The sequence below is a fragment of the Cricetulus griseus genome, chromosome 4 (genome assembly GCF_003668045.3).
Source record: "Cricetulus griseus strain 17A/GY chromosome 4, alternate assembly CriGri-PICRH-1.0, whole genome shotgun sequence".
Taxonomy (NCBI): domain Eukaryota; kingdom Metazoa; phylum Chordata; class Mammalia; order Rodentia; family Cricetidae; genus Cricetulus; species Cricetulus griseus.
Window position 1 is genome coordinate 210,838,564 of NC_048597.1, and position 27,334 is coordinate 210,865,897.

Below are 27,334 nucleotides of genomic sequence, written 5' to 3' on the forward strand. Positions count from 1 at the left end.
TCCAGGAAAAAAAAAAAAGTCCGATAACATTACAGCATTTCTTTTTCATGAGAAAAGCAACCAGGGTTCCATGGGAACTAAATCTGACGGCAAGTTTTATGACAAGGACAGTATTAATACAGCTATCAGCAGCTGAGCCATCAGCCTCAGCTCAAGGAGGAAGCTGAGAATTCTGGGACATAGCTGTAGGTCAATCTTTTTTTCTTTTTTTTTTTTTTTTTTTTGGTTTTTTTTCCGAGATAGGGTTTCTCTGTGTAGCTTTGGAGCCTATCCTGGCACTCACTCTGGAGACCAGGCTGGCCTTGAACTCACAGCAATCTGCCTGCCTCTGCCTCCCTAGTGCTGGTATTAAAGGCATGTGCCACCAATGCCCAGCTGCTGTAGGTCAATCTTAAGACACTCATACTCACATTTCCCTAACCTAGGCATTCTAACACACACCTCTAATAACTTTTCAGACTCCCTCAGTTTCTCCTCCTTTTGCCGATGCTCCTGCAGGATAGTCATATTGGTCCCCATCAGGTCGTTGACCCTGATGTTAAGGCGCTCTATCTCCAGCTCGTTGGCACAGATGGTGTCCTTAGCCCGCTCGAGCTTGCTGCTCAGGTGCTGGATTTCTGACTGGCTGGTCAGTTCCACAGACTCTAACTTCTGTTTCCGGTTGACAAGCTGAGCCTAGAAAGAAAGAGATTATTAAAGGATCATAAATAGGTACTTATAGGAAGGACTGGTTCAATCATCAGTTTTTGGACACTTCTGAGCTGACAGATTTAACCAAACATAGTACATCTGAAATTAGTTCCTTTCAGTGGCATTACCTATCAAGTCTAGTCAAATGAAACCACTTCGGCACCTGTGTCATGGCCTGTGGAGGTGTACAGTGCCTGACCTTACAGCAAGCTCTACTTGCCGAAGGGGGTATCCTGGCTTCCCACATTATGGTTTTCTCAAGTTTTAATTCAGTATCCAGACTGGTTGTTCATCTGGTCTTTCAAAATGGGCATAAGTCATTTGTAAAGGTAAACTTCCCTTATTTTAAACATCTGTTAAGGAAAAGACACAATTTTATTTTAGAAATTCAAATGGAAATATCTCTGTGGAATCTATCTGCTACAGATGTAAAGGTTCCACAGTCCACAGTATAGGACCAAACTCAGATACTATGGTGGCACAAAGTGACTGGGGGGTGGGGGGGCAAAGATACAGATAAACAATGTTTGTGTAAATGAGAGGTCACGGCTTTATTTAGGGCAGAGGCAACTGTTTTGTCTTTTGAACAAATCCCTAGAAGGGTGTCTGTGACAGAAGATTCAAGCCAGCTTGACTGCTAACACTGTGCATGCAATTGTCTCCCCCCTTTGAAAAACAATCTAACCTTCTTCTTCCCAAGAGGAAGTCTTACACAGAACCCTGGGCAGAATAAGTAAATGCAGAGATTGCTTGAGGATAGGAAGGAGAAAAGGGCTGTGGCTGTTTGCTGAGCTTCAGCTGACCCCAACCCTAACCCAGCCATTCAGCCTGGAGCGCACAGACAGCTGGAAACCTCCGTCCAAATAAGCACTCTGGAAGACAGACAACACGTAGGAAAAGTCAACAGTGTGACCGCTATGTAACCTGTGATTGCTGTGTTAGATGTTTGTTTAAATTACATATAAAGAAAAAGAAGGGGCGCAAGATGAGACACAGGATGAAACATATTAGACATATTAACTAGTTTATTATAAGCCCAGCAGAGTAGGGAGACTAAAGGAGAAGAGAAACAGGGTAAATGGCTGACCGCCATGGCCGGTCGCCAGAGAGTGGCAGAGAAGGCTTGTAAGTGGGAGAAGAGAAGAGCAGAGCAGAGAGGAGAGAGAGAGAGGGGAGAGAGGGGAGAGAGGGGAGAGAGAGAGAGAGAGAGAGAGAGAGAGAGAGAGAGAGAGAGAGAGAGGAAAGAGAGCGTAAATAGGTAGGGATTAAAGAGGTCCTCTGCACCTGCGTGCAGAGTTAGTTCCCATGGAACCCTGGGCTGACCAGGGTACTGCCTTTCAGTCAGGTAACAGCACCTTTTTTTAATAATAGTAAAGGTGGGATTGAAAGGTTCAGGCATTATGCTGGCCTGCCCCTGTTACCTGACGAAACAGGCAGTACCCTGGTCAGCCCAGGGTTCCATGGGAACTAAATCTGCACGCAGGTGCAAAGGACCCCTTTAATCCCTGCCCATTTACACTCTGCTCTCTCTACATTGCTCTCTCTATACTCTCTCTTCTCTTCTGGCGACCGGCCATGGCAGTCAGCCATTTACCCTTCTCTCTTAGTCTCCCTACTCTGCCAGGACTATAATAAACTAGTTAATATGTCTCATCTTGTGTCTTCCTCCTCTTCTTCATCTTTAATTTAAACAAAAAATCTAACACTATGCAACACTGTGATTTCTATGTAACACTGTGATTGGTATGTAACACTGTGACCTGAAAGCAAATTCAGTTCTGGAGCTTTAGCTGTGTTAAGCAACAGTGTAACCAGATTTGTTACTTTAAAATTAGCTTCTCAGTTTTGAAAATCAACAGTCTTCTTTTACTGATCTACTATTTCACTCATGCAAAAAGTCAGTGTTTTCATGAACTAGAAATGATACCTCAGGCTGTACTGTACTCTATAGCAGTAAGGCCACATGTGGAGACTGAGCACTGAGCTGTGGCTATTCTGATTTGAAAAATGCTCTAACTGTAAAGTACACAGGGGGGTGCCAATGACTTAGCTTAAAAAAAGAATGTAAATTTTGAGCTGATAATATTTGACATACTGGGTTAAATAAAATATATTAAATTCTTTTTACCTTTTTATTCTAACTACAAAAAAAGGCTAAAATTGTGCAATTCACATTATATTCCTACAGGGGCACTAATCTCAAGAATACCTCTCCCAACATTAAGCAAGTCAGTCAGAAAATCAAGAAAAGCAACTCCTAAAATTATCATTACTTCTCCTAAACAGCTGGCTTTGGGAACACTTAAAGATAAATATATTAGGAATCTTTTCATGTACAAACTACTTCAAGAAACCAGAAAGTCCCCTTATTCACTGAGCATTCAGCATGTTTTACTGAATGAAGGGTGGCCTTATCACAACTATACAAATGACAGTGAAAGTAAGGAAACCATTAAGAAGGCAATTTACATTACAGAGACAGAAAGCATCTGAGTCAAAGTGCCCTGGGCAGTAGACACAGAGCTTTGCCGGCTCTTCAGGCTGCCCACTGGGATGCTATGGCCTACATGGACACATCTGGAGGTGACCCTGATGGGGAGACAGGTCAGAGGCTGGGGCTGCAATGACTAGGCCTTTATACTAGGATTCCCTGGAAAATTAAAGCCCTTGCTGCTTTCAACCATCTTGTTCTTAAGCAATTTCCCTCTCTGTAACAATGGTTTCCTAGCTCCAAAACTACATTTAAAAAAAAGAAAAAAAAAAGTTCTCATTTTTCTAAAATAAGCCTGAAGTACATAAGTGTAATAGCCGAGTAGAATTCAAGCAAATACATGACTCAAAAAGCGTGAAGTTACTTTTGAATCTCATTTTTAGATGTTAAAAATACTTAAGAATTTTTCCTCATAAGATTTGCCCAATCTCCCAGGCTTTCTGCTTTCCCACATGTCACCTAAATGCAATCAGTCAAGCTCAACTGGATTCTGCTTCTAACAGCCAACTTGAAAGGATGGTTTTTAGACACCTAGAGAAAGTTGCACAGACTGAATATTAAATTATATTGCTATTGGTATTATTTACCCTGCTAATGTCATTCTGTGATATTATAGGGATTTTAAGTCCTTACCTGTTCTGAAATGAGATAATTTCATTTGCTTTGCAACTTTTTTTTGTTTGTTTGCTTGTTTGTTTGTTTTTCAAGACAGGGTTTCTCTGTGTAGCCCTGGCTACCCTGGAACTCACTCTGTAGACCAGGCTGGCTCACTGAATTCACATAGATCCACTTGCATCTGCCTTCCAGTTCTGGGACTAAAGGTGTGTGCTACCATGTCGGGCCTGCTTTGTAACATTTTAATAGCCAAAAATAAAGAGTAAAAGCATACCCAGTTTTGCAGGGTGATGGTGGCACGTGTGTTTAATCCCAGCATTTGGGAGGCAGAGGCAGGCAGATCTCTGTGAGTTCAAGGCCAGTCTAGTCTACAGAGTGAGTTTCAAAACAAGCTCCAAAGCTACACAGAGAAAACCAGTCTTAAAAAAAAAAAAAAATGTAACCAGTTTTAGTTTTCCAAGATGAAAAGAATCAGGCTGGAGAGGTGGCTCATTGGATAAGAGCATGGGCTGTTCATTCTTCCAGAGGACCTCGGTTCAGTTCCCAGCACCCACATTGTAGCTCACATGATCTCACATGATAATGCACGTGGGGGATGTTGGCAGATTCCATGGCAGGGGACAAACTTGCCAGGCAGACAGAGCTTAAGTGAGAAGTTTTATTAGAAAGGGGAGGGAAGAGGAAAGGAAAGAGAAAAGAGACACAGGGACAGAGAGAGGACAGAAAAGGGAGGGAGACAAGAAAAGTCCTGTCTGTCCCAGGGAACATCAGGAAAGAGACAGAAAAAGCCTAAGTGGGCCAGGGTCTTTCTTTGAAAGGGGTCCTTTGCAACTGCATGCAGACTAGCAGTCATGGAACTGTGGGATGACCAGGGTCCTGCCTGAGTGCCTTCTGTCAGGTGCAGGGCCAGGCAGCAGAATGCCTGAATCCTTACAATCTGTAACTCCAGTTCCAAGGAATGCAATGCCCTGCTCTGGCTCTGTGGGGCTGCACAATGGTGCACATACATTAAGGCAAAATACCCATATACATAAATAAAAGGAAATAATGTCATGTCCCTTTCTAAAACAAAGAGGGAAAAGTTCCAAAGAACAGCTGCACAAAAATGTATAAATGTTGTTAACACAAATGAACTGCACACAGAGAACCAGTTTAGATGGCATGGGATTAGACTGATACAGTGCTTGCCTAGCATGAGTGAGGCTCTGGGTTCAATACCACACTGAAAAGAAAATTAGGTGCAATTTCTCTAATGCATTTCAATGCCCACTCATACACAAGATTGGCAAGATGATAACAACTATAACACTAGGTAATGGGCACACAGAGATTTAATTAAATGTTTAGAAAAGATAATCATACAGCAATGATTGATGCAAACTGAGACACAGGAAGCTTTTTACCAAAGGCAAAAGAGAAATACATTTGTAAGCAATACTTTTAACTGATCAGATAACTTTATTTTAAACAAAACTATGAGAAGAATTATTCAAACATCCTTAGTGGGCACAACAGATGTCAGCTCTCTAAAGGCATCCTATTCTAGCTCTACTCAAGTAAATGGTAAATAAAAACTCCATTTTTACTAACAACAAAGTTTGAATTACATAGAATTAATCACAATAGTAATTTAATAGCAATGGCTTAAAGACTATGTAATCAATAAACAATGTGATTAAAATGAGGACTGAAAAAAATAAAAACTCAATTTGTTCTTTCCCAGTCTAATGGCTGTAATTAGAATACAGAAGTGTATCATAACCTTTAAGAACACAGAGATTTCTCAAACAGGTTACACCCTCTCCCATATCATACCCCCTCCCCCAATGAGGACTTCATTGTCCCACTTTGGCTGGTAGCTTCTTGAAGATGACAATACAGTCCTTATTCTCTGGGATGTAGGGCTGTCCTGCAAAAATCTCAGAGGAGTTACTTAGAGCAAAACCATTCACAATAATATACCAAACAGCTGGTATTTCAGGGGGACAAAGAAGAGGAAGGCTTAAAAGGAAAAAAAAAAAAATCTCCCTCTAGTTCTCTGAACTTACCCAGTCTGTCCTGGCATTCTAGAAATGAGATAACTACCAGTGTAGAAGGACTGTCATACTACAAATAACATACCTAACCAATGAGCGTCCCATGGGTAACAGGGATGGCTATACATAACACCATCTCTCTGCTCATTCCTCTTTCTTTTCTTGACTTTAAAGGAAAAAATGCAAAGGAGCTGGCTATGACCCAAGAAGACATATCCCAAATTCAGTGTCTATGTAGTTTTTGAAGCCATTAGTTTTTATAAGTTCCTATTGAAAGGTTCAGGCATTATGCTGGCCTGCCCCTGTTACCTGGTGGAATCCACTCAGGCAATACCCTGATCAGCCCAAGGTTCCATGGGAAAGAAGTCTGCACACAGGTGCAGAGGACCCCTTTAAAAGATAGGCTCCTGCTCATTTACGCTCTCTGTTTCTCTCTCTCTGTTCCTGTCCCGCTCTCTGTGCGCTCTGTGCACTCTGTCTCTCTATGGCGACTGGCCATGGCGGTCAGTCATTTACCCTGTTCCTCTTCTTAGTCTCCCCATTCTGCCGAGCCTTATAATAAACTTATAGTCAATATGTCTGTCTCAGCAATTTCTCTTTTCTTCTTTTTTCTTCTTTTTTCTTCTTTTTTTCTTCTTTTCTTCAATAACACCTACCACTATACTAAAAAGCATTTCTGGAGCCACAAAGGCATTATTTCCATTAGGGTGCATTCCAGTGCAGTGAGATTCTTTCTAAACAGTCAAACTAACTGAGCTCCCTGGCTGAGGCACCTTAGCCAAAGTCCTCAAGCTGTCATGGATACAAACAAAGCAAACAGAAGTAGAGCCAGAAAAACCAATGACAGAAGCAGAAAGAAATGGGAAGGGACACAAAGAGGGGGTAGAGGTGTGGGGCAGGGGTGGAGACCAAGATTAGGAGAGTGAAGATGAAGACAGTGTGGAAGAAAGGTGACATGAGAACAGAAGGAATCTGAGAGCTTTCAATGCAGACAAGGCTGCCACAATAGAGCAAGATGGGCTTACCAAATAAAGGTTAGCACAGAGAATTCAAGAAAGACAATGGCGACCATCAGAAGGTACATGGCAGGAGGTCAAATTCAATCAGAACCCATCTGCTAGACGGCTTAAGCCTACCTGGATTATCTCTGACTGTTCCGCTAGAGCCTTCCTCTGTGCTTCCAAAGAAGATACCTGTTGCTGATAAATCAAACGCTGCTTCTCCCAGTCCAGAGACTTCTGTCGGAATTCCTGAGGAGACAATTAAGGTACTTAACATCTAAGTGCTTCCTGGGCTGTGAGCACTTCTCACTTTGTTTTCCCAGCCTCCCACTCCCTGGGTACAGTTGCACCCTTCTCAGCAGGAGCTCCATTACTCCCTTAGCTGACTGAGCTGCAGAGGAAAAATGGAATTCTGCTTACTTTATGCCTCTGGATGTGTGTCTTTCTAAATTTAACACCCTAATGGTGAAGAGGCAGAAACAGACACATGACACTGGATTCAGGAGAATCTTCACAGATCAGTTACCATCTAAGGGCTGTTACCATTTTGTATAATTTTACATGCTAAAATAATATTTCCCTTGCCATCTAAATTCCTGACATCCAGACCCAGAATTAAAGAGATTCAGATTTCTAAGTCAGTAATTCAGTAGCCCAATTCTCACTTTATATTCTATTAGAACAGTATTTTTGATGGTCAAAATTTTATTATTATTTCACAGTAGAATTGCAAAAGCTTGAATAATGTGGAAAATATGCACCACATCTTAAGAGGCATTTATAACCCAGAGCCAAATAGTTCAAAAGTCATGGTTAATCAACAGCAATTTCAAATTGTACATCATGAAAATGAGCCCAGCATTTCTGAAAATAAGGCGAAGCAAGGTCAAAGGTCCTCAATCTTCCCATCTTTGTCCTCCAGGAACCTTCAGTTTTAGATTATTCCTTAGATTGTTATAGGTCAGCTTTCTGATATTCCATTCACTCAGTCTGTCTGTATGGCATTCTCTACAGTGTACCAGCAGTGATTTAGGGAAGTATGTAATAAAAGAAACCAAAACCTGGCCCCACTCAACTGGAGGGTGATAGACATGGCATGCACACTAAATGAATGAATAAATAAAAATATTCAATAAAATCAAACAGGACATAAACTTTGAAAGGGATCCAAAGAGGACTCAAACAACCATCCGAATGAAATAAGAAAGTCAATACAAGATATGAAAGAGAAATTCAACAGAGACAGAAATACTGAAAAAGTAAATAAAAATCTTATTGAATCACACAAAAACTCAATGGAAAGCTTCTCCAATAAATCAAATTGAAGACAGAGTTTTAGGGCCTGAAGACAAAGCAGATGAATTAGAACATCAGACAATGACAAAAATACTAAGAAAGTCAAGGCTGGAGAGATGGCTCAGTGGTTAAAAGCACTGGCTCCTCTTCCAGAGGACCAGAGTTCAATTCCCAGCACCCACATAGCAGCTCACAACTGTCTGTAATTCCAGTTCCATAGATCTAACACCTTTACACAGACATGAATGCAGACAAAACACAATGCACATAAAATAAAATCTTTGAAAGAGGTAATACAGAATGATGGGAATGTACACGATCCACAGGACACCATTACAAGACCAAATGCAGGGGCTGGTAAGACGGCTCAGTAGCTTTTCTATAACCAATAACAGACACCCTAACAAAGAACTCAGGAGAGTAAGCTCATTCACAACAGCTTTAAAATGCTGCAGAACTAAATAAGTATACATATGCACACACATACACATACTTGTGGAATACACAACCAAGGAAGTAAACAATCTCTTCAATGAAAACTTTAAAACACCAAAGAAGGAAATGGAAGAAGACACCAGAGGACAGCAAAGCTGTCGTGCTCATGGATTGGCAGAAATAATATGGAACTGGCTATATTATTGAAAGCATCTCGTAAAAATAAGAAAGAACTGAGGAATGCCAATAAGACTAAGCGGGTAAAATGAAGAGGAGATCAGAAGAAAGGATGCTAAGAAACTGCAAGGCCAGAGTGTGAAATACACTATGTCTGTGGCTGAAACCCTCAAAGGTTATGATGAGAGCAATGTTAAAGAGGATAACAATGATCTGGAAATGGAATTTCAGAGCCAGTGGAGTAACCTGGACCAGAGGATGACTCCTGAAGTTCTGTGCTCATGGTTGTTAGTGAAGGTTGATGATAAGGAAGTGAAGGGCTGGGGGGAGGGGAGGAACAGTAGTGAAGAAGGCTGGAGGGGAAGCAGTATTTGTGTGGTCCTCTGATTCTAAGTTCTAAATCTACAAAAGTACTAAAATATAAAAGAACCCCAAACATAAAAATTATAATTCCAGGCAGTAAAGTACACTGGCATTTGTGTGTGACAGATAACCCAGAACAGAAAAGTTTTAAGTCGTCACACAAAGGTGCTGAACAGTGTTTCTCAAGTTGGGTAAAGCAGGCTAGACCCCATGACTACTCTGGATCAGACTCTCTAAGGTCCCAAAGCATCCTGGGAGAATTTGACTATGCACTGCAGAGCTCATACTGAGGAGCGGGAACTCACTGCCTCCTATCAGTAATCACGGGGTTACAGAGCAAACACAAAGTCAGCAGAGGGAGGAAAATGCTTTGGTAACTCATGCTCTATCTGAATGGATACCTGAAGTGCAGAGTACTCTGCAAGAAAAGGCCAACAATTCCAGAACCATATTCACTCACAACTACTCAGTTAGGTGTGCAGACACAGTTCTAACAGGATGCTGCTACTAACTGATGGTCAGTGTTCTCAGAATGGGAGGTACTGAATACTAGGATCTTCTCCAGGGTACAGTCCCAAGTATGTTGGGTAACCCAGTTCCCTGTACCCTAAATGCCAGTTTCATGCTCCATCATTTTAACAATAACAAAAAAAGAAACAAAACAAAACCTCCATACATTTGCAAGTGCCCTACAGGGTAAGAACTACCCTCTTGAGAATTATCGATGGCTTGGAACCCCATTGGCCCCAGGGGAGCAAGTGTTGAATGGCTGTCCTGTGGATCACCCACCCACCACTGAGTAGCTCAGCAACAGCCCCCCGGGGTGGCAGGAAATGGCGTCAGGAAACAGCTCCATTGGAAATAGCTTTTTCCTACACAATGTTGAGCTGACAGTCGCTGCTGCAACTATTGCTGTGAACGTACCTCTATTTTCCCAGTTAGCCTCTCAATCTCAGACCGATCGTCCCGCAGACTTTTGGTATTTCCTCTATAGTCTCTTAGTTGCCTTTTCTGCAGCTTTTCATAGCTTCTCTTCAGTCTCCCTAACTGTAAAAACAGTTATTTACTTAAAATTTAAGAGTTTAGTAAATTGTGGTGGTCAGACAAATCGGGATTATAGAGCAAAAGCAGTGCTGAATTATCCTATTGAAAATAGATTGGCAGCATGTTAGAGTTGCAATAGCTTGGTTGGTATAGCACTGGCCTAGTCAGCACCAGGCCCTGGTAACACGTAACCCAGTACCACATAAACTGGGCATGGTACCAAATGCTGTGATCATACAATTAAGTGGAAGCAGGAAAATTAGGTCAAGGTCATCTTCAAATACATGAAGAGTCTTAGGTCAGCCTGAGATACCCTACCTCAAAGTGCCTGCCTGTCTGTATATGTATGTGTGAGAAATAAATGCTACCAATGAAATTTCCAGGCCAAAAAAGAAAACAAAAAACAGTCTAGTTTTATTACAATTGCCATGCATTCATAGGTTCCTGAAATCAAATCCATGCCATCCAGCTCAGTGGCAAGTGCCTCTACCCAACGAGCCATCTCTCAGCCCTTGCTTTTCTTAATCCCCAAATATTTCTAAGTCTCTTATCTCTTCCAATATCTAAAAATCAGCAACTGAATTAGCTTACAAATTAAAATATTAAGTTTTCTGGTAGCAAGATCAAGCTGTTTTTCCTTTAGGTGCTCAGCCAATTGCTGGTTTAGCTTATATCAAATATACTGGGCAAGATTCTTTGCCGAGATTCAAGGTCAGAAAACTGTATTTCTGCCACATTCTTCCCACAGGTTATCACACGGGATATGCATTTCCTACCATATAAAGTAGAAACCAGTTCTCAACTCAATAGTCAAGGGCTATGGAGAAAGACTGACTACATCACGTCACAGAACTAAAGTCTCACCTCCTCCTGCAGTTTCAGTAACTCCTGCTTATACTCCATGGCCATTTCTTGCTTGGCTTTTTCATGTTCTTCTATCTGCTGATGCAACATTTCAACCTAAAAGCAGAAAGAGTAATACAGTTCAGTATTAGCATTGAAATAATATCCCTACAACATAAAAAAAGAAAATAATCCTTGTACTACACAATTAGCCTTCTTCCCAAGCAGGCAAACAAATGGCTGAGTCAAGAATCTACATAACAGCTACAAACAGGAATAATTCTTTTACAAAGTTAAAGTTAGTTCAAGACTCACACTCCTTGTCTGATTTATTTTCCCAAACCCTCTTGTTAAAATTAATAATAAATCTTCATAAAAATAGCAGATATAAAATTTACTTTTTAATAACTAAAAAATATTTCATTTTTTGGAACCCTATAGAACTTGTACAGTAATTTCTGCAAGTAAAGCACAGGTCAGTAATGTCAGAGACAGATTGGAAAACAATAGGTGGCTTCTACTAACTTTATAATTTTTCTGACCACCCAGAGTAAGGAAGGGATCCTAACCCATTCTTCAGTGATTGGTCCCAGTGATAACAATCTCATACCTAGCCCTCAATATCCAGCAGTATCCTCCTGACAACCAGTTAGAATTTAGCCAGTACATGGAAACAGAAAGGAAGCACAGGAGTCGAAATAGTCGTGTGTGTGTGTGTGTGTGTGTGTGTGTGTGTGTGTGTGTGTGTGTGTGTGTGTGTGTGTGTTCATATGAGTATGCAGGTGTGCATGCATATATAGAAACATGACTGTGGAGACCAGAGTTAAATGTTAGGTGTCTTCCTCAATAACTTTCCACCTCATTTTTTGAGGAAGGGTCTTTTATTGAACTTGGAGCTCATCTGTTCAGCTAGACTGGCTGGTCAGCGAGCCCTAGGGACCCTCCTATCTCCGTCCCTCCAGTGCTCATTACAGACATGTACAGTCATACCTGGATTTGACATGGTGCTGGGGATTGAACTCAGGTCCTCATGCTTGTGTGGCAAACAATTTACCCACTTACTGAGCCATCTTCCCAGACTTTTCTGATTTCTTAAAATGGACATTTAAATGACTGATTTTCAGCCTTCCTATTGTAATGTATCTGGAGATAGATATATATACATACATACATACATACATACATACATACATACACACACACACACACATACATACATATATATATTTCTCTTTAGGCACCATGTCAGAAGCACCCTGTGTCATTTTTCTGTTTATTTGGGTTCTATGCTGAGGATTAATGCTAGGGCCTCTGCATATATAAGCACACACTCTGCCACTGTGCCATTCATCCAACCCACAAATGTGACCCATAGGAAGTTCATTATCATTCATTATTAAAGTATATTCTAATTTTCTTCATGACTTAAAGGTATCTGGGAGGCTGAAGAGATGCCTCAGCAATTAAGAGCACTGGCTGCTCTTACAGAGGACCAGGATTCAGTTCCCGGCACTCACACAGTGGCTCACAATTGTCTGTAATTCCAGTCCCAGAGATCCAATGCCCTCTTCTGATCTCCATGGGTACCAGGCACACACATGGTGAACATAGATATATGCAGATATAGCATTCATATTCATAAATAAAAATAAACAAGTCTAAAAATAAGGATTATTTAGAAGTGTATTGCTTTTCCAAGTACTTGAAAGGTCTTTTAGAAGTATATTGCTTAATTTCTAAGTACCTGAAAAGTTGTCTTTTAACTTAAAACCATTTTGTTACAAAAACACACAATTTAATCTGTTGTAGCTGCCTAACAGCAATAAAATGCTTCCATCACATAAAAAGAACATGTTTGAAATTAATTAGGTCAAGTTGATTTTGATCCTCCACCTTAATTGCTTTTCCATGCTCCTGTTCTAGCAATAACAAGAGGGCTGTGTTAAGGCTTCTGCAGTTTCCATTAATATAATTTCTCCCTAAACCCTGTGTTTGCTTTTCAAGACTGTTATTAACTACTTATAGTCCCAAAGTAGAAGTCAAAGGATAACCTATGGGAGTTGGTCCTCTCCCTCCACTTTGTGGGTACCAGGGATGGAACTCAGGACTTCAGGCTTGGCAGCAAGCATCCTTACCCACGGAGCCCTCTCTAGCCCACATTACATCCCTTCTCTTTTGTATATCTTTTCATGGCACAGTATTTCCAAATTCTTACTTTCAAATTTTGGTGTATAATTTTAATCCTTCCTCTAAAATCTTTGGATTTAACAAGCTCTCCTCCTAATCCCCTGAAATAAACCACTTCCTATAAATTTTCAACCTATTTTCTTCTGACATACTCTTATGACAATAAAGTGCCCTATCTGCATCCTGCAACTCTGATCATAGTTCTATCTTTCAATTCAAACTGATTTTCACTTCTATTATGACTTCTTCTTTGAGTCATTTAGAACTTTACTTCTTAATTTCCAAATATACAGATTTTTCAGGGTTACCTTTTTCTAACTTGTTTCTGCTAGGTTAAGAGAGATCTATGATTTCAAGCCTTTGTTTATGGCAAAATTTACTTCATAGCCCAGTATAGAGTCAGTTTTGGTAATTGTTCAGTTTGTGCTGGAAAAGAAATGCATACTCTGCAGTTCTCGTGTCGTGTTCTATAGTTATAAACTGGGTCAAGTTTGCTGATCACGCTGTTCAAATCTGTATCTTTAGAAGACTTCCATCGGATACTAAGACAAATGTGTTAAAACTCCCAAGCATGACTGTGATTTCATTATTTCCTACTGACAGCCCTGGTATTTATGCATACATACAAGGAAAGTTAAAACTGTCTTACGGTATTCTTTTGTCCTATTTTGAGTTTTCCTAAAAGTATAATCTGAGATGTGGACTTCTCGATAGGTAACTGGAGTGACCTTAGAAAGCACAGTGAGGGGACAGGAAGGAAGAGCCATACAGGGTCTATGACCACAGCAAGCAGTCTTTTCTAGTATGAACACAGTTACATCATCTTTCTCTTCAGGTGTCTGGGGGCAGGTTTTACTTTCAATCTTCATATGCATTTACAATCATTAAATAATTGTGATTCATTATTTTCATCTCATTGGCTAATTTTTGTCTTTTAATTGAGTCAGTGGCTGCATTTGCAATTAATGGACTTGCCTGGATTTAACTTATTGTCTTATTGCTGTGATTATATAGTCACCTATAATAGTCAGAATTTATAGTTAGGTTAGTTAGGTGTGCTAGACATACAAAGATATATTTGAGATGGATATTCTTCAAACCTTTCAAAGACCTACAGAATATATGACATTTAAATGGTTTAGGGTTTTTCATGACAGCAAGACACAACTGCTCCTGACAACACCAATTATGTCTGAGAGGAAGATGGGCATAGAAGAAACTCAATATGGAGTTTGCCTTCAACATGGCAAGATTAGCCATTTGGGCAAGAAACTGCTCTTGCCTGGACTATTAGTTACTGTATAAACCGGACATGCAGGACCCACAGAAAAGTGACTGCTGAACTTGCAAAAAAAGACAGTCCTGAAGAGTTCCTGCTTCATGGAGAAGTGTGCCAGACACACTGTGGCCTATAGGCTGAAGATGGATGCCCCAATGTTACAGAGAAACTTCAGGTGACTGTCCAGGAAGCGAGATGTCTCTGTCAATTCTAGAGTTTATATATTATCCTTCTATGGTCTTTGATGGAGTTGAAGACAGATAGTTATGGTTATAGTTTTCTTTAATTATTATAAAAGATAAGTTACATATAAGACCTTAGACTCACAAAGATAGAATAGATGATAGAATATTTTCTTTAAATCTTGCTAAATGTTAATGAACTAAATATCATAACTACAGTTCTTACTTGGTAACTGTTTTGTTATATATCTTACTATGTTAATGTTAAAACCCTTCATTTTATTTAGACAGAAAAGAGGAGATGATGGGGAGGTCCTTCTGTATATGTTTGTCTTATTGGTTGATAAGTAAAGTACTGTTGGCCAATAGGGAAGCAAGTTAGGTGGGACTAGGAGTCGAGGAGGATTCTGGGAAATGTAGTAAAGAGAAGTCTTGTGATCCAAGCAGGAAGTGACATAGCAGGCAGACTCAGGGACAAGCAGGAAATAGTTCTCTTCCTCCTCCTCTCTTCTCTGTGGAGCTGCCATGTGATCCTGGCAAGAAAAGACGCCTGCTGCTGGCATCCAATAAGATAATTTTTTATAAAATATAAAGATTAATAGTTATGGTTGATAAATAAGACTGATCTAGCAGATAAGGAATCCTAGTCATTGGCCAGCAGCATTATACTTAATATAAGTCTCTGATTATTATTTTGGGTGCCCACATGGCGACGGTGCTCGGGCGGCTTGGTGGAAAGACTTATTATTACACAAATGTGAGTTTCTTTTGTGGATTTTAAAAAAATAAACAACCTAGATATCATTATACACAGTAGTTTTCTAAACCAGGAAACCTCTGCCACATCAATTACTGAGCATAACTGCTTCTGTCTTGCCCCAGGAGAAGTGAAGAAGCCACAGTAGCTACCAGAAAAGGAGAATGCATCTACTCAAATTGTTTCACTTATTTTGTCTGCGTGTTCTCACATGTGTATGGGTATTTTGCCTGCATGTATCTATACACCACATGCATGCCTGATGCCCATGGAGGCGAGAAGGAGGTGTCAGATCTCCTGGGACTGGAATTACAGACAGCTGTTAGCCACCATATGAGTGCTAGGAATTGAACCTGGGTTCTCTGAAAGAACAGCCAGTGCTCTTAACCACTGACCTATTTCTCCAGCTCTTCCAAATTATTGAGGGAGGGAATGCTGTTAGTGTCATTTGGTATGCTTTCTCATCACCTTCCCTATCTTTGTGTAAATTATATTCTAAAAGATCTGGTAAACTTTAGAATAAACTCTAGATTAGCAAATACCATTTGCAGAAATCAAAATTTGATATAGCCAATATTAGTAAAGTACTATTTGACTCTAAGTGCAAATGGCCAACCACTAGGAGATAACTTTTTAATTCTTTGAAAATTTTGATACATGTATACAGTATCATCAACCAAATCACAATTCGTGTTGCCAGTCCTGGAAGTATACTGGGCATAGCAGTCAATTTGTATTGGTCTGGATGAGGGCAGATCCCATGTGGGCAAGTAAGGCAGGATGAGAATGAGGTTTGAGACTAGCATCTTCCTACAGCCCTGTCCTTCCAAGACTAGTTTGTATGGAAACTTAAGAGACAATGCTTGCGCCTGCAATGCTTCCTGCTTCCCTCCCAGTATCCAGTGTTCTTCTATTGCACCAGCTAAGTTATGAGAAATAAATTAGGAAATAGTCTTAAACTTCCCCCTATACTACCAATATTAGTGGATGGTAGGACTGCAAATTATTTTATTTTCCTTCTTTTCCCTTAGTTTTTGGTTTTTGGGTTTTGGGTTTTTGGTTTTGGGGGTTTTTTTGCTTTTGTTTGGTTTTTCAAGACAGGGTTTCTCTGTGTAGCCCTGGCACTCCGTAAACCAGGCTGGCCTCAAACTCACAGGGGTCTGCCTGCCTCTGCCTCTGAGTGCTGGAATTAAAGGTGTACACCACCACCATCTGATGGTTATCCCTTAGTTTTAAACAAAGGTCTGTATGAAATGGGTTTGCTTAGCTTAGCTTACAGTGCTGGAGGTCCTGGCTAGGACTGTGCACATGCCAAACACTCCATCACTGAACTGCTTCCCCAGCCTTGACTTGTTAACTCTAACAAAAGAGGCAAATGGTTAAAAGCAAGGACTCAATTTTTCTTGGTTTTGTTTGTGTTTTTTTGTGGGGCTGGGGAGTAAGCATTCTACAGCTAAATCATACACCAAGTCCTCAATTTTGTTTTTTACCTAAACTTACAAGTGAAACCAACTCCTTATTAAACTTGGTGGTATTAACACAGACATGTAATATGATGAAAGTATGCAAAGATTATGTAACCCCTTCTTCCATTTTCTTTGTGTGCTAGTGTTACAGAGGTACACCACCATACTCAACTCCATTACTTGAGCTCTGGGGATGCAAACTCAGAGCCTTAGGCTTGTACAGTAAACACCTAACAAAGCGATATCCCAATTTTATCTGTCATTCTTACATAAAGTATGCAATATATGTGTCCAAAGTAAAATGGCCCTTGAAATATATATTAATATACTTTCATACTAAAGTTTCTCCTAAAAGAAACCATAAATATTAGAATAAACACCAAAAAAAAAAAGGAAAAAAAAAAAAAGAAACTAACTTGGTAAGCTGATGGGGGAGGTCCTTCTGTATATGTTTGTCTTATTGGTTGATAAATAAAGTACTGTTGGCCAATTGGGAAGCAAGTTAGGTGGGATTGGGAGTTGAGGAGGACTCTGGTAAATGTAGTAAAAAGAAGTCTTGTGATCCAGGCAGGAAGTGACATAACAGGCAGACTCAGAATATAAGCAGGGACAAGCAGAAAATCGCTCTCTTCCTCCTCCTCTCTTCTCTGTGAGCCCAACAAGAGAGTTGGGCTGCCGGCGTCCTCGATCAGATAAGTCTTTATAAAATATATAGATTAATGATTATGGTTGATACTTAAGACAGAGCTAGCAATTGAGAAATCCTAGTCATTGGCCAGCAGCATTGTAATTAATATAGTCTCTGTGTGTTACTTGGGGCGCCCATGTGGCAGCGGGGCTCAGGCGGCTTGGTGGAAAGATTTATCGTTACAGTAAGCAAATGCTTTCTTTTAAAAAAACACTTAAGAAACATGTTTAGCATAAAAGATCAAACTACCAAAAGAGTGAATCAAGGGTACTGGGGCATGGGTTGCTCCAATGGTATTATAGTCAAGCCTGAACATGGGCATATAGATCCCTGAATAATTTAAAAACCAGAGGTGAAAATAACAAGAACGAAGCAGCCATCTACCTCTTCGTGCTTCATGTCCAGCTGATTCCTCAGGGTCTTCAGCTCCCGGTCACGGATGTCCAAACAAGTCTCCAGGGCATGCGTCTGCCCCTCCCACTCGGATTTCTTATGAGCCACCATTATATCGATCTGTTTCATGAGCTCTTGCAGTTCTGCTTCACAGGATGTCAGAAATCCCCTACAAACACCAACAGACCAAACAGCACGTATGCCTACGTGGTTTCTCATCTCTCATGGGTTGTCTGAAGAACTAAACCATAACAGAAGCAACAACTAGGATGTCTGCACCCTTGCTTTTCATGCTGTGCTACACTAGAGACGCCACAGAATATTTTGCTCTCCTCTAATGAGTCACCTAAAGCTGAAGTCACTTGGTAAAACACAGACAGATGTTTTACATTTAGCTTTCCAAGTGAGACTTTCACTTCTATTAACCATACCTTCTGGGATATTTTTGGGGCACTTTTGAGAGAATCCAGGCAATCTTATATCATGTCTCTTTCGCCAAATTGAATGGCCTTGGCAACAAACAGGTTATTGTGAAGAAAAAAAATACTTTAAAAAAATGTTTCAAAAAATTGATCCTTAAGCAAGATCTATTGCAATTATTTCTTCCAAACATTATTGGGAAAACACTGCAGCCTACCTCACTGCTCTCCATCCACTGATGCCCTCTGAGCTGCAAGAGAAAACTCATACTAGGATAGAAGCAAGAGTCTGTCCAGTACTGCTAGGCCAAATGATACAGGGAAGACGCCGTACACAAGTGTGCAATGGCTCAGCTTAGCATCTGCTTAACAGAACTAGATAAGCTTTTAAACTGCACCAGAAGCAAACACAGTCAGAAGCAAACTTACCCACTATGCCCCCGATTTTGTATTCCTTCCAACAAAGCCTCCATAGCCAAATCCCCTTTGTTTTGGCAGCTGGGGGGGAAAAAAGGAGAGGGTGAGAAAAGACACTGTTCTGAATTCTAATATTCCAACCTAATGTGAGTGAAAGCAGGGTCACAGTGAGAAAACACGGAGAAGTAAGACATCTGTGGAAGCAAGGAATATCATTTAAGAAATGCTAGCACCAAATACATGCAAAGATAACAAAGTCCTAATTGCTTCTGATACTATCCTGCAAAATCAATGAAATACCTCATTATTCTAGGCTTTTTTTTTTTTAAAGATTCATTTATTATGTATACAGTATTCTGTCTGTATGTATGCCTGCAGGCCAGAAGAGGGCACCTGATCTCATTACAGATGGTTGTAAGCCACCATGTGGGTTGCTGGGAATTGAACTCATGATCCCTGGAAGAGCAGTCATTGCTCTCAACCTCTTGGCCATCTCTCCAGCCCATTCTAGGCCTTTTTTATTTATTGTTGAATTGAACTTAATTTTTGAGACAAGGTCTCACTATGTAACCATGGCTGGCCTGGAACCAGCTATGCTAAGTAGACCAGAGTGCCCTTGAACTCAGAGAGGTCCAGTTGCCACCCCTGGCTTTCTTTCTTGTACTGTTTTTTGTTGTTGAGATTTATTCCCCCTCCCCGCCCCCGCCCCAGGGGAGAGCATGAACGCAGTCCCCCACTACCACAAATTATGCAGTCAAGTTTCCCTCCATTTGGGGAAATTGCAGGGGTTAGCACATCTGGAGTGCAATAGATAAGACTCGCCCTGGGAAAACCACCTTCATGATCATGGTATCTCCCCTGCCAGGTAAGTTTTATTTTTTTTTCTGTGTGTGTTTATGCTTGGGTGCATACAACATGTTCAGGTATCCACAGAGGCCAGAGGCATTGGAGCCACCAGATCTGGGTGCTGGGAGCCAAGCCCTGTCATCTTCAAGAACAGTTCATGTGCTTCACTGCTGAGCTATCCCTGTAGCCCCTCTATGCCTACTTCTTAAAGAATGTAAGGGTGGGAAGTATTTGCTCTCAAGGGACATTTACACAAACCTCTTTACAACACGAGAGGAATAAACTGGGACACTAATGACACTCAAATAGCATGGGGGTTTTTGTTTGTTTTAAGCATCAGTTTCTTGATTTTTAAAACTAGAGCCATAATAAAGAGGTTAAACTCCCTGGTCAGGAGTTGGAGAGATGACTCAGTCAGCAAGAGCACTAGCTGCTCTTCCAGAAGACCTGGGTTCAGTTCTCAGAACCTACATGGCTACTCAAAATTGTAGCTCCAGTTCTAGGGGCTCCAACACCCTCTTCTTGCCTCCTCCGGCACCAGGTATACACAGGATGAGCATATATGCAGGCAAAACACCCATATTCATAAAACAAAATAAGGAAATCTTTAAAAAAATAAAATAAAAAATAAGCTCCCAGATCAGCCACAGACGCCACTGACTCAAAGACAGAGAAAACTTCCTACACCACACTCCGTCCCCTGCAAGGTAAATACAAGGTCAACAGCAATTTGCAATTCCTTGTCTTTGACATATTCCCCAACTCTTCACCCCAAATTATATAGAATTTGGAAATACAGGTTTTGCATTCTCCTCCTCCTTCTAGACCACTGGTCTCTCAAGGAAAGAAAACCAATGTGACTCATCTCTGCAGTCCAGAGCTGAGACCAGTATTTCAACACGGCATTATTGCATGCCTTGGGCTGACCTCATCTCCCCTTCTCCCATTATGCAAACTGCTACAGCTAAAGGACTGCCAAGAAGGACAAAGAGAAGAGATGGAAAAGAGAAATTCATACAAAAGAAAAAGACCCTTAGATTCAGAAGTGTCATGAGGTGTGTGGTAAGTTTCTCTTCCCCAAAAGTCCTCCAACGTTCCTTGGCAGACCATCTTCCATTCTTTAGAAAGTACCCTATTGGGCAGGAGAGAAAGCTTAATGGTTAAGAGCACTTACTGCTCTCACAGAGGTCCCAGGTTTGATTCCCAGCACCCACATGGCATCTCATAACTATCCAGAATTTAGATCACCAGGCACATGTGCTGCACAGATAAACATGCGAGCAAAACACTCACACAGATAAAATAAATTTTAAAGAAGAAAAATGTCCCCTTTCCTTGAGCTTTGGAAGTTTCAACACTAAACTAGCTAAAGGTCAAGGTGTAGAGGTTCGGTCCCTCTAGTCTAATGCTTCCCCAAAAATTATATTTCTCTGAGAAGTAGATTACTTTATTAAACAAATTCAGTGTTGTACAAACTGCTCTCTAGATAGTAATAAAAGGCATGCATGCTCCTTCCCAAGGAATACCCCATGTGAGACTAAAAAAGAAACAAAATGTTCACCATCCCTAGCAATGAATGTAGGGACAGAGGACACAGAAGACTCCAGAGACAGAGTCGAAGATGAGAAGACTGGAAAAGCGCAGCAGTGTGCTGTATCTGCACCAGTTTCTACATGTCCTAACAAGGACTGTGGGCTCTTCACATGTGATGTGGTGGAGGGCTCTTTCCTCCAGCACTATAGTGTGCTGATATTTTCACCATGACCCAAAGTAAAACCCCGGAGAAGAGGACGACTCCACATTCAACTCCACTTTCTCCAAACCATAGTGACAGTCAAATTACAATGCCACCCATGCCCTGTCTTTGCTCTGCTCCAGAACTGGGGGGGCAGTAGACCAGCACAGACAGAAGCCCTAAAGAAGCTCTGCTCTGCAACTAACCAGCTATGTGTTGTAGGACTTCGGTTGTTTGTCCCATCTGTAAAATGAAGCTATGAACAGTAACTGGAAAGTTTTGGGGTTTTTTTTGTTTTATTTTGTTTTTTTGGTTTTTCAAGACAGGGTTCCTCTGTGTAGCTTTGGAGCCTCTCCTGGCACTCGCTCTGTAGACCAGGCTGGCCTCGAACTCACAAAGATTCACCTGCCTCTGCCTCCCGAGTGCTGGGATTAAAGGCATGTGCCACCAACACCCGGCTATTTACTTCATCTTTATAATTATTTCTCAAAATTATTCTTAAAATTATACCTCTTTAGGTCATATTATTTTTAAATAGTGAGATATCTACTTAATACATAATTTGTTGGCATTTATGTATGACACTGTTTAATAACTCAATGTGTATAATAGATGCTAAACTTTAGTGACTGTTCACCTTATCTGCCTGCCTCTTACACGTTCTGTCTTCTGCACCCTTGTAAAAGACATGTGCTATAAGCAGATAGTAGATGTAAAGCAAAGGATAATCAGGCTACAATCCACAATCCCAGTAAAGCTAGGTTTAAAAAAGGGGGCCCTAAGAGGGACACACATGGAGAGCCCCAGGAAGGGAAAATAGTTTAGATCTCATGGGTAAACTGAGATGGGGGGGGGGGGGAAGGGATGGGGGGGGGATGGGAACATGAAGGATTGAGATGGCTGAGGGGCATATGGAGAGGGAGAGCAATGAAAGAGATATCTTGATAGAGGGAGCCAGTATGGGGTCAGGGAGAAACTTGGTGCTAGGGAAATTCTCAGAAACTCACAAGGATGACCCCAGATAAGACTCCTAGCAATAGTAGAGATATTGTCTGAACGGGCCTTCTCCTTTAATCAGATTAGTGACTACCCTAGTTGTCATCATAGAACCTACATCCAGGGGCTGGAGAGATGGCTCAAAGGTTAAGAGCACTAGACTGTTCTTCCAGAGGTTCTGAGTTCAATTCCCAGCAATCATATGGTGGCTCACAACAATCTATCATGAGATCTGGTGCCCTCTTCTGGTGTGCAGGCAAATATGCAGACAGAACTCTGTATATGTAATAAAAACAAGTAAATAAATTTTAAAAAAAGAACCTACATCCAGTAATTGATGGAAGCAGATGCAGTGACCCACAGCTAAGCACTGGGCTGAGCTCCTGGAGTTCAGTTGTAGAGAGGGAGGAGGGATCGTATGAACAAAGGGGGGGGGGTCAAGACCATGATGGGAAAACCACGGAGACAACTGACCTGAGCTAGAGACTGACAGCTAGGGAACCTGCATGGGACTGAACTAGAGCCTCTGAATGTGGGTGATAGCTATGGGACTTGATCTGTTGGAGGGGCCCCTAGCAGTGGCACCAGGACCTATCTGAGGGGCATGAACTGGCTTTTTGGAGTCCATTCCCTATGATGGGATACCTTGCTCAGCCTTGATACAGGGGGCAGGGGCTTGGTCCTGCCTCAACTTGGTACGCCAGACTTTGTTGACTCCCCCTTAACCTCTATGAGCAGATGAGGGGGTGGGAAAGGAGCAGTTGAGGGGCAGAAGAAGGGGAGGGAGAGGGAACTGGGGTTGGTATATAAAATAAAATAAAATAAAAGACAGGTGTTGTGGCTGGAGAGATAGCTCAGTTAAGAGCACTGGCTGCTCTTCCAGAGGACCCGGGTTCAATTCCAAGCACCTACATGGCAGCTCACAACTGTCTGTAACTCCAGTTCCAGGGGACCCAACACCCATGGCAAAACACCAATGCATAGATAGATAGATAGATAGATAGATAGATAGATAGAGATATAGATAGAGAGAAACAGACAGACAAATTGTATCAGTTTGAGGAAACAGGCTTAGAGGGCAAGGTGACTTGACTATGGAATGCTACAGGTTATATTCCAGAAGTTCAAGCCCAGCAGTGCATGTGCCATCTTTTATATCTCTCTGCCTTCTTATCCATAACTGGATCGTCTTGGTGGAAACAGAACAAAAGTGAAGCAAATCGCCTTGTGGCCACTAGGTGGCAGAAGAACTGTGATAAAGCTTTTGAGGTGTAAGGCGAGCAACCCGCTCAAATTAAAATCGTAGGGCTGAGACAAAGGAATTCTAGTTTAAAACAGGCACAGAAGACCAGTAACATGCCCTGAAAACAACACCTAGTAACATGAGGTGTGTTTCTTTAGCATCATCCTCTGCACCAGTTTCCATTCTCTAGGATCAGATAAACTTGGAGGACTCAGATTTCCTGAGGACATTTGGTTGTCTTCAGTTTCTCAAAGCCACAACCCTGATTCTGTCCCTAACAGGCATGGCCTTCATTCACTCCAGAAAAGTTACTTGTTTCCTCTTTGATGGTGCCATGTGCCACTGAAGGGACCAGCTCCCCATTTCGGCAGCCATGACAGTAACACTTACTTACCATGACCTTGCCTTGGTCACTAAGAGATTAGGTGCCTGCCTTGTGGCAAGGAACCAATCAGAAGTTAGCTGGTGGTGATATGCTTTATGGCTCTGGGTGTGCTTTACGGACAAGCGCACAGCAATGACTCGAAGAGCATAGCAACCACCCTGGGAGGGCCTATGGGCCATAACAACCAATTGGCCAATCAACACAGGGCAAACCCTCCAATCCTGGAGGCACACCAATCCTGAGCCTGTGTGTACCCCTAGACACTCCCCTTACGCTGCCCTACAAGATCTCTCTGCAGCCAGTTCGAACTGTCTTTGCTAGCCATCCACCATGGCGGTTGGGTGAAAGACCCATCCACCATGGTGGTTGGGTGAAAAACCGGAGCTAACATGTGGTTAGCTTGTTAAACAACAATAAAGCCTCATGCAGTTTGCAGCAAGCTTTCGACTTCGCCTGGTGATTGGGGTGACCGAGGTCCTGGGCTAAGACCCGGAGGCCTGAGTTTTCCGGGGGGTCTAACACCACAAGATTGTGTAACAAAGTATTCTGTGTTCCTAATACTCAATACAGATTTAAGTAAAAACTGATGATCCTTACCAAAATCAGATGTTATTGTGGGCTCCACACCCAGCCAACAGGCAGAACTCTGTATTCACGACAGCCTTTGAAGGCTGAAGGGGAAAGTACCGGCTCAGGACCCAACAAGACCAAGTTCTCGGCACTAAGATTTATTTGTTCCAGAGGAACAGAGGGCAGAGAGTAAGAGACAAAGACAGGAGACAGAGGATGAGAGAGAAGGGGGAGGGAACAAGGGAAGGGGAAGGGATATTTGTCCCAGAGGAGACAGATGTGGCCCATAAGCAAATGGTGATTGATAAAGGTAAAATGCAAACCCTGTGTTAGGATGAGGTATTTAATTTTAATTGGGCATATTAATCAGGTGAGCCACAGGGGGCTTTTGATTGCTGGACTTTGATAGCTGGACGTTGGTAGTCAGTCTCAGGAAGAGGAAAAGGTCAAATAAGGGACTAGACTTTGGTGTCTTTAGGAATGTAGTCTAATGGTTTTTAGCAAGGCAGAGAATGAGAGAAGGCCAAGGCCTGCCAGAGCCATATCCCGAGTGGACTAGTGTCCCTTCAGTCACTCAAATATGGACCTAAATGGTTAAAGGGGATGCAGATTTTTACCATCAAGTCCATCAAGCAGGAAACACAGACTTTAAGTATCAGAGGTGAAAGAACAGAAACAAAGGCCTGATCATACCAAAGCTTTGAAATCCATTGGCATATTGGGACTTAAGGGACAGAAGGCACCGTAGTCCTCTCATTTAACCTCTTCCCTTTACAAGTGAAGGGGAAATATCCAGAGTGCACATCAAAGATCACATTACAAAATGGAACACAGGGGGCTGGAGAGATGGCTCAGAGGTTAAGAGCACTGACTGTTCTTCCAGAGGTCCTGAGTTCAACTCCCAGCAACCACATGGTGGCTCACAACCACCTTGAATGAGATCTGGTGTCCTCTGCTGGCATGCAGGCAGAAGACTGTATACATAATAAATAAAATAAAATAAAATAAAATGGAACACAGGAAGAAAAACCTGTGAGTAAATGTGTGAATGTGTGATGCTAAGAAAAGGGCCATGCCACTTTAAGCCACCTTAAAGGAGAACAGCCATGTGCAGTCACTCTGCCGGCCTCGGGATTCCTATCATTACAAAGTTCTATGGCTGTGACAGACATACTACACTAATAAGCTGCAGCTCTTCCAAAGAACAACCAACACTGTTCCTTGTTTACCAAAAAGTTTCTCTTTAAAGGGGTGGAGGGTAAACTAGAGAAAATTTTCAAAGTAAAGATGAAAGTTTTAAAAGGCTGTCAAACTACAACCAAAATTAGGAAGAAAAATTATACTGAGAAATATGACTACTTAAACTTTTAAATGGAAAAATCCACAAAGAAAGCCTTAGAAATAGTTTTGTGCCACGTAGTGGTGGCACCCACCTTTAATTGTAGCACTCAGGAGGCAGAGGCAGGTGGATCTCTGAGTCAGAGACCAGCCTGGTCTACACAGCAAGTTCCAGGACAGCCAGGGCTACACAGAGAAATCCTGTCTCAAAAAACCAAAATAAATAAGAAAGAGTTTTACTACAAAAGGTTAATTTCTAAAGATATAAATAACTTTCAGAAAGTTTTTTTTTTTTTTTTTTTTAAGATAGCTATAGGAAAATGGGTATAGGAACAGTCAGTCAACAGAAAAGGGAAAGCAAATGGCCTTATTTTAATGAAAAGATGCTTAGTCTTACTTACTGGAAAAATACAAAACGAGGTGTATAAAGGGCATTCCCTGCAGCATTACTTATAAACAACAAAAAATCACTATACATTCATTCACTGAGGGAATACTATGAAGCTGTAAAAAGAGGTAACAGTCACAACGTCCCTTGTGGAGTGATCTGTTAGAAGGTAAAAGCAGCAAGATACAAACAGTAAAAAGAAGTGTGTTTGTCTTGGAGTACTTATTTACTGAGAACAAACTGAGAAGCACTACACCTATGAGGAGAGGAACAATCAAGGCAGAGGAGATGGGGCTAAAGCCAAGCTGCTCCCCGCAAGTCTGGATTTATGTTGTTTTATAGGGACTATGATGATGTTTTGATAACTCACACATAAAAAGGAAAAGAAGCAGTACTGAGCTGGACATGGCGCTCACATCCGTAATCCTAGCACTTGGGAAATGGAGGCAGGAAGATCATAAGTTCAAGATCAACCTTGGCTACAGAGCAAGTTCAAGGCCAGCCTGGGCTATATAAAACCCAACTAAAGCAAAACCAGAAGAAGGAAGCTATCAAAACTATGGGTCTTGAAGGGTTCCCACTGGCTAAAAACAAAACAATTTGAGGTATCAAAAAAATTGCAGTATGTTCTAACAGTTTAAACACATTAAAGTCTAATGGTTTGTTTTTAAAGGCAAAGCCCTCAGGTTAACTCAGGAGGTTGCTAGGCCACAGTTTTAAACATATTAAAGTCTATCTGTTGGTTTTAAAGGTAAAGCCTTCAGGTTACCTTTGAAGGTTGCCAGGCCACCAAGTCATTGCTGTAGTCTGAAAAGAAAGGAACAGAGTTAAGCATTTTTCTTGCCATTCCTGTCCCAACTGTATTTCAGGGCAGTCAGACAGTTATGGGAGGCAAGTTCTTCAGCAAAGTGCCAGACAAGACACAATTAGAAACCACCACTCTGTGGCTGTGGTGCAGTAACAGACCCAGGCACTGCTAGCCATGAAAGAAAGGTATCCCTATTAACTGAAAGGCTCTTGAACAATTTCATGGTGGGTCAGCTGAACTGATAGC

The 27,334-nt window shown here is 41.5% G+C and overlaps 1 protein-coding gene and 1 non-coding gene across 8 annotated transcripts in view; both read right to left on the minus strand.

The window, feature by feature from the left end:
• Cep63 (centrosomal protein 63) overlaps nucleotides 1-27,334 on the minus strand; it is a 46,642-nt gene that overhangs the window by 16,503 nt on the left and 2,805 nt on the right. For 4 of the 7 annotated variants that reach the window (XM_027414309.2, XM_027414312.2, XM_027414313.2 and 1 more), the window contains exons 2-8: nucleotides 27,050-27,087; nucleotides 18,792-18,860; nucleotides 17,935-18,112; nucleotides 11,013-11,108; nucleotides 10,029-10,151; nucleotides 6,969-7,082; nucleotides 442-675 (exon numbers count right to left, since the gene is read on the minus strand). In XM_027414309.2, coding sequence (XP_027270110.1) covers nucleotides 442-675; nucleotides 6,969-7,082; nucleotides 10,029-10,151; nucleotides 11,013-11,108; nucleotides 17,935-18,112; nucleotides 18,792-18,860; nucleotides 27,050-27,087 — 852 coding nt within the window. Of the gene's footprint in view, nucleotides 1-441; nucleotides 676-6,968; nucleotides 7,083-10,028; nucleotides 10,152-11,012; nucleotides 11,109-17,934; nucleotides 18,113-18,791; nucleotides 18,862-27,049; nucleotides 27,089-27,334 lie in introns of all 7 variants that reach the window. The other 3 variants (XM_035443895.1, XM_035443896.1, XM_027414310.2) reach the window with 3 other exon arrangements.
• Nucleotides 19,488-19,652, minus strand: LOC113835538. The gene has a single exon (XR_003485165.1). It is a non-coding gene; the product is annotated as a U1 spliceosomal RNA (small nuclear RNA).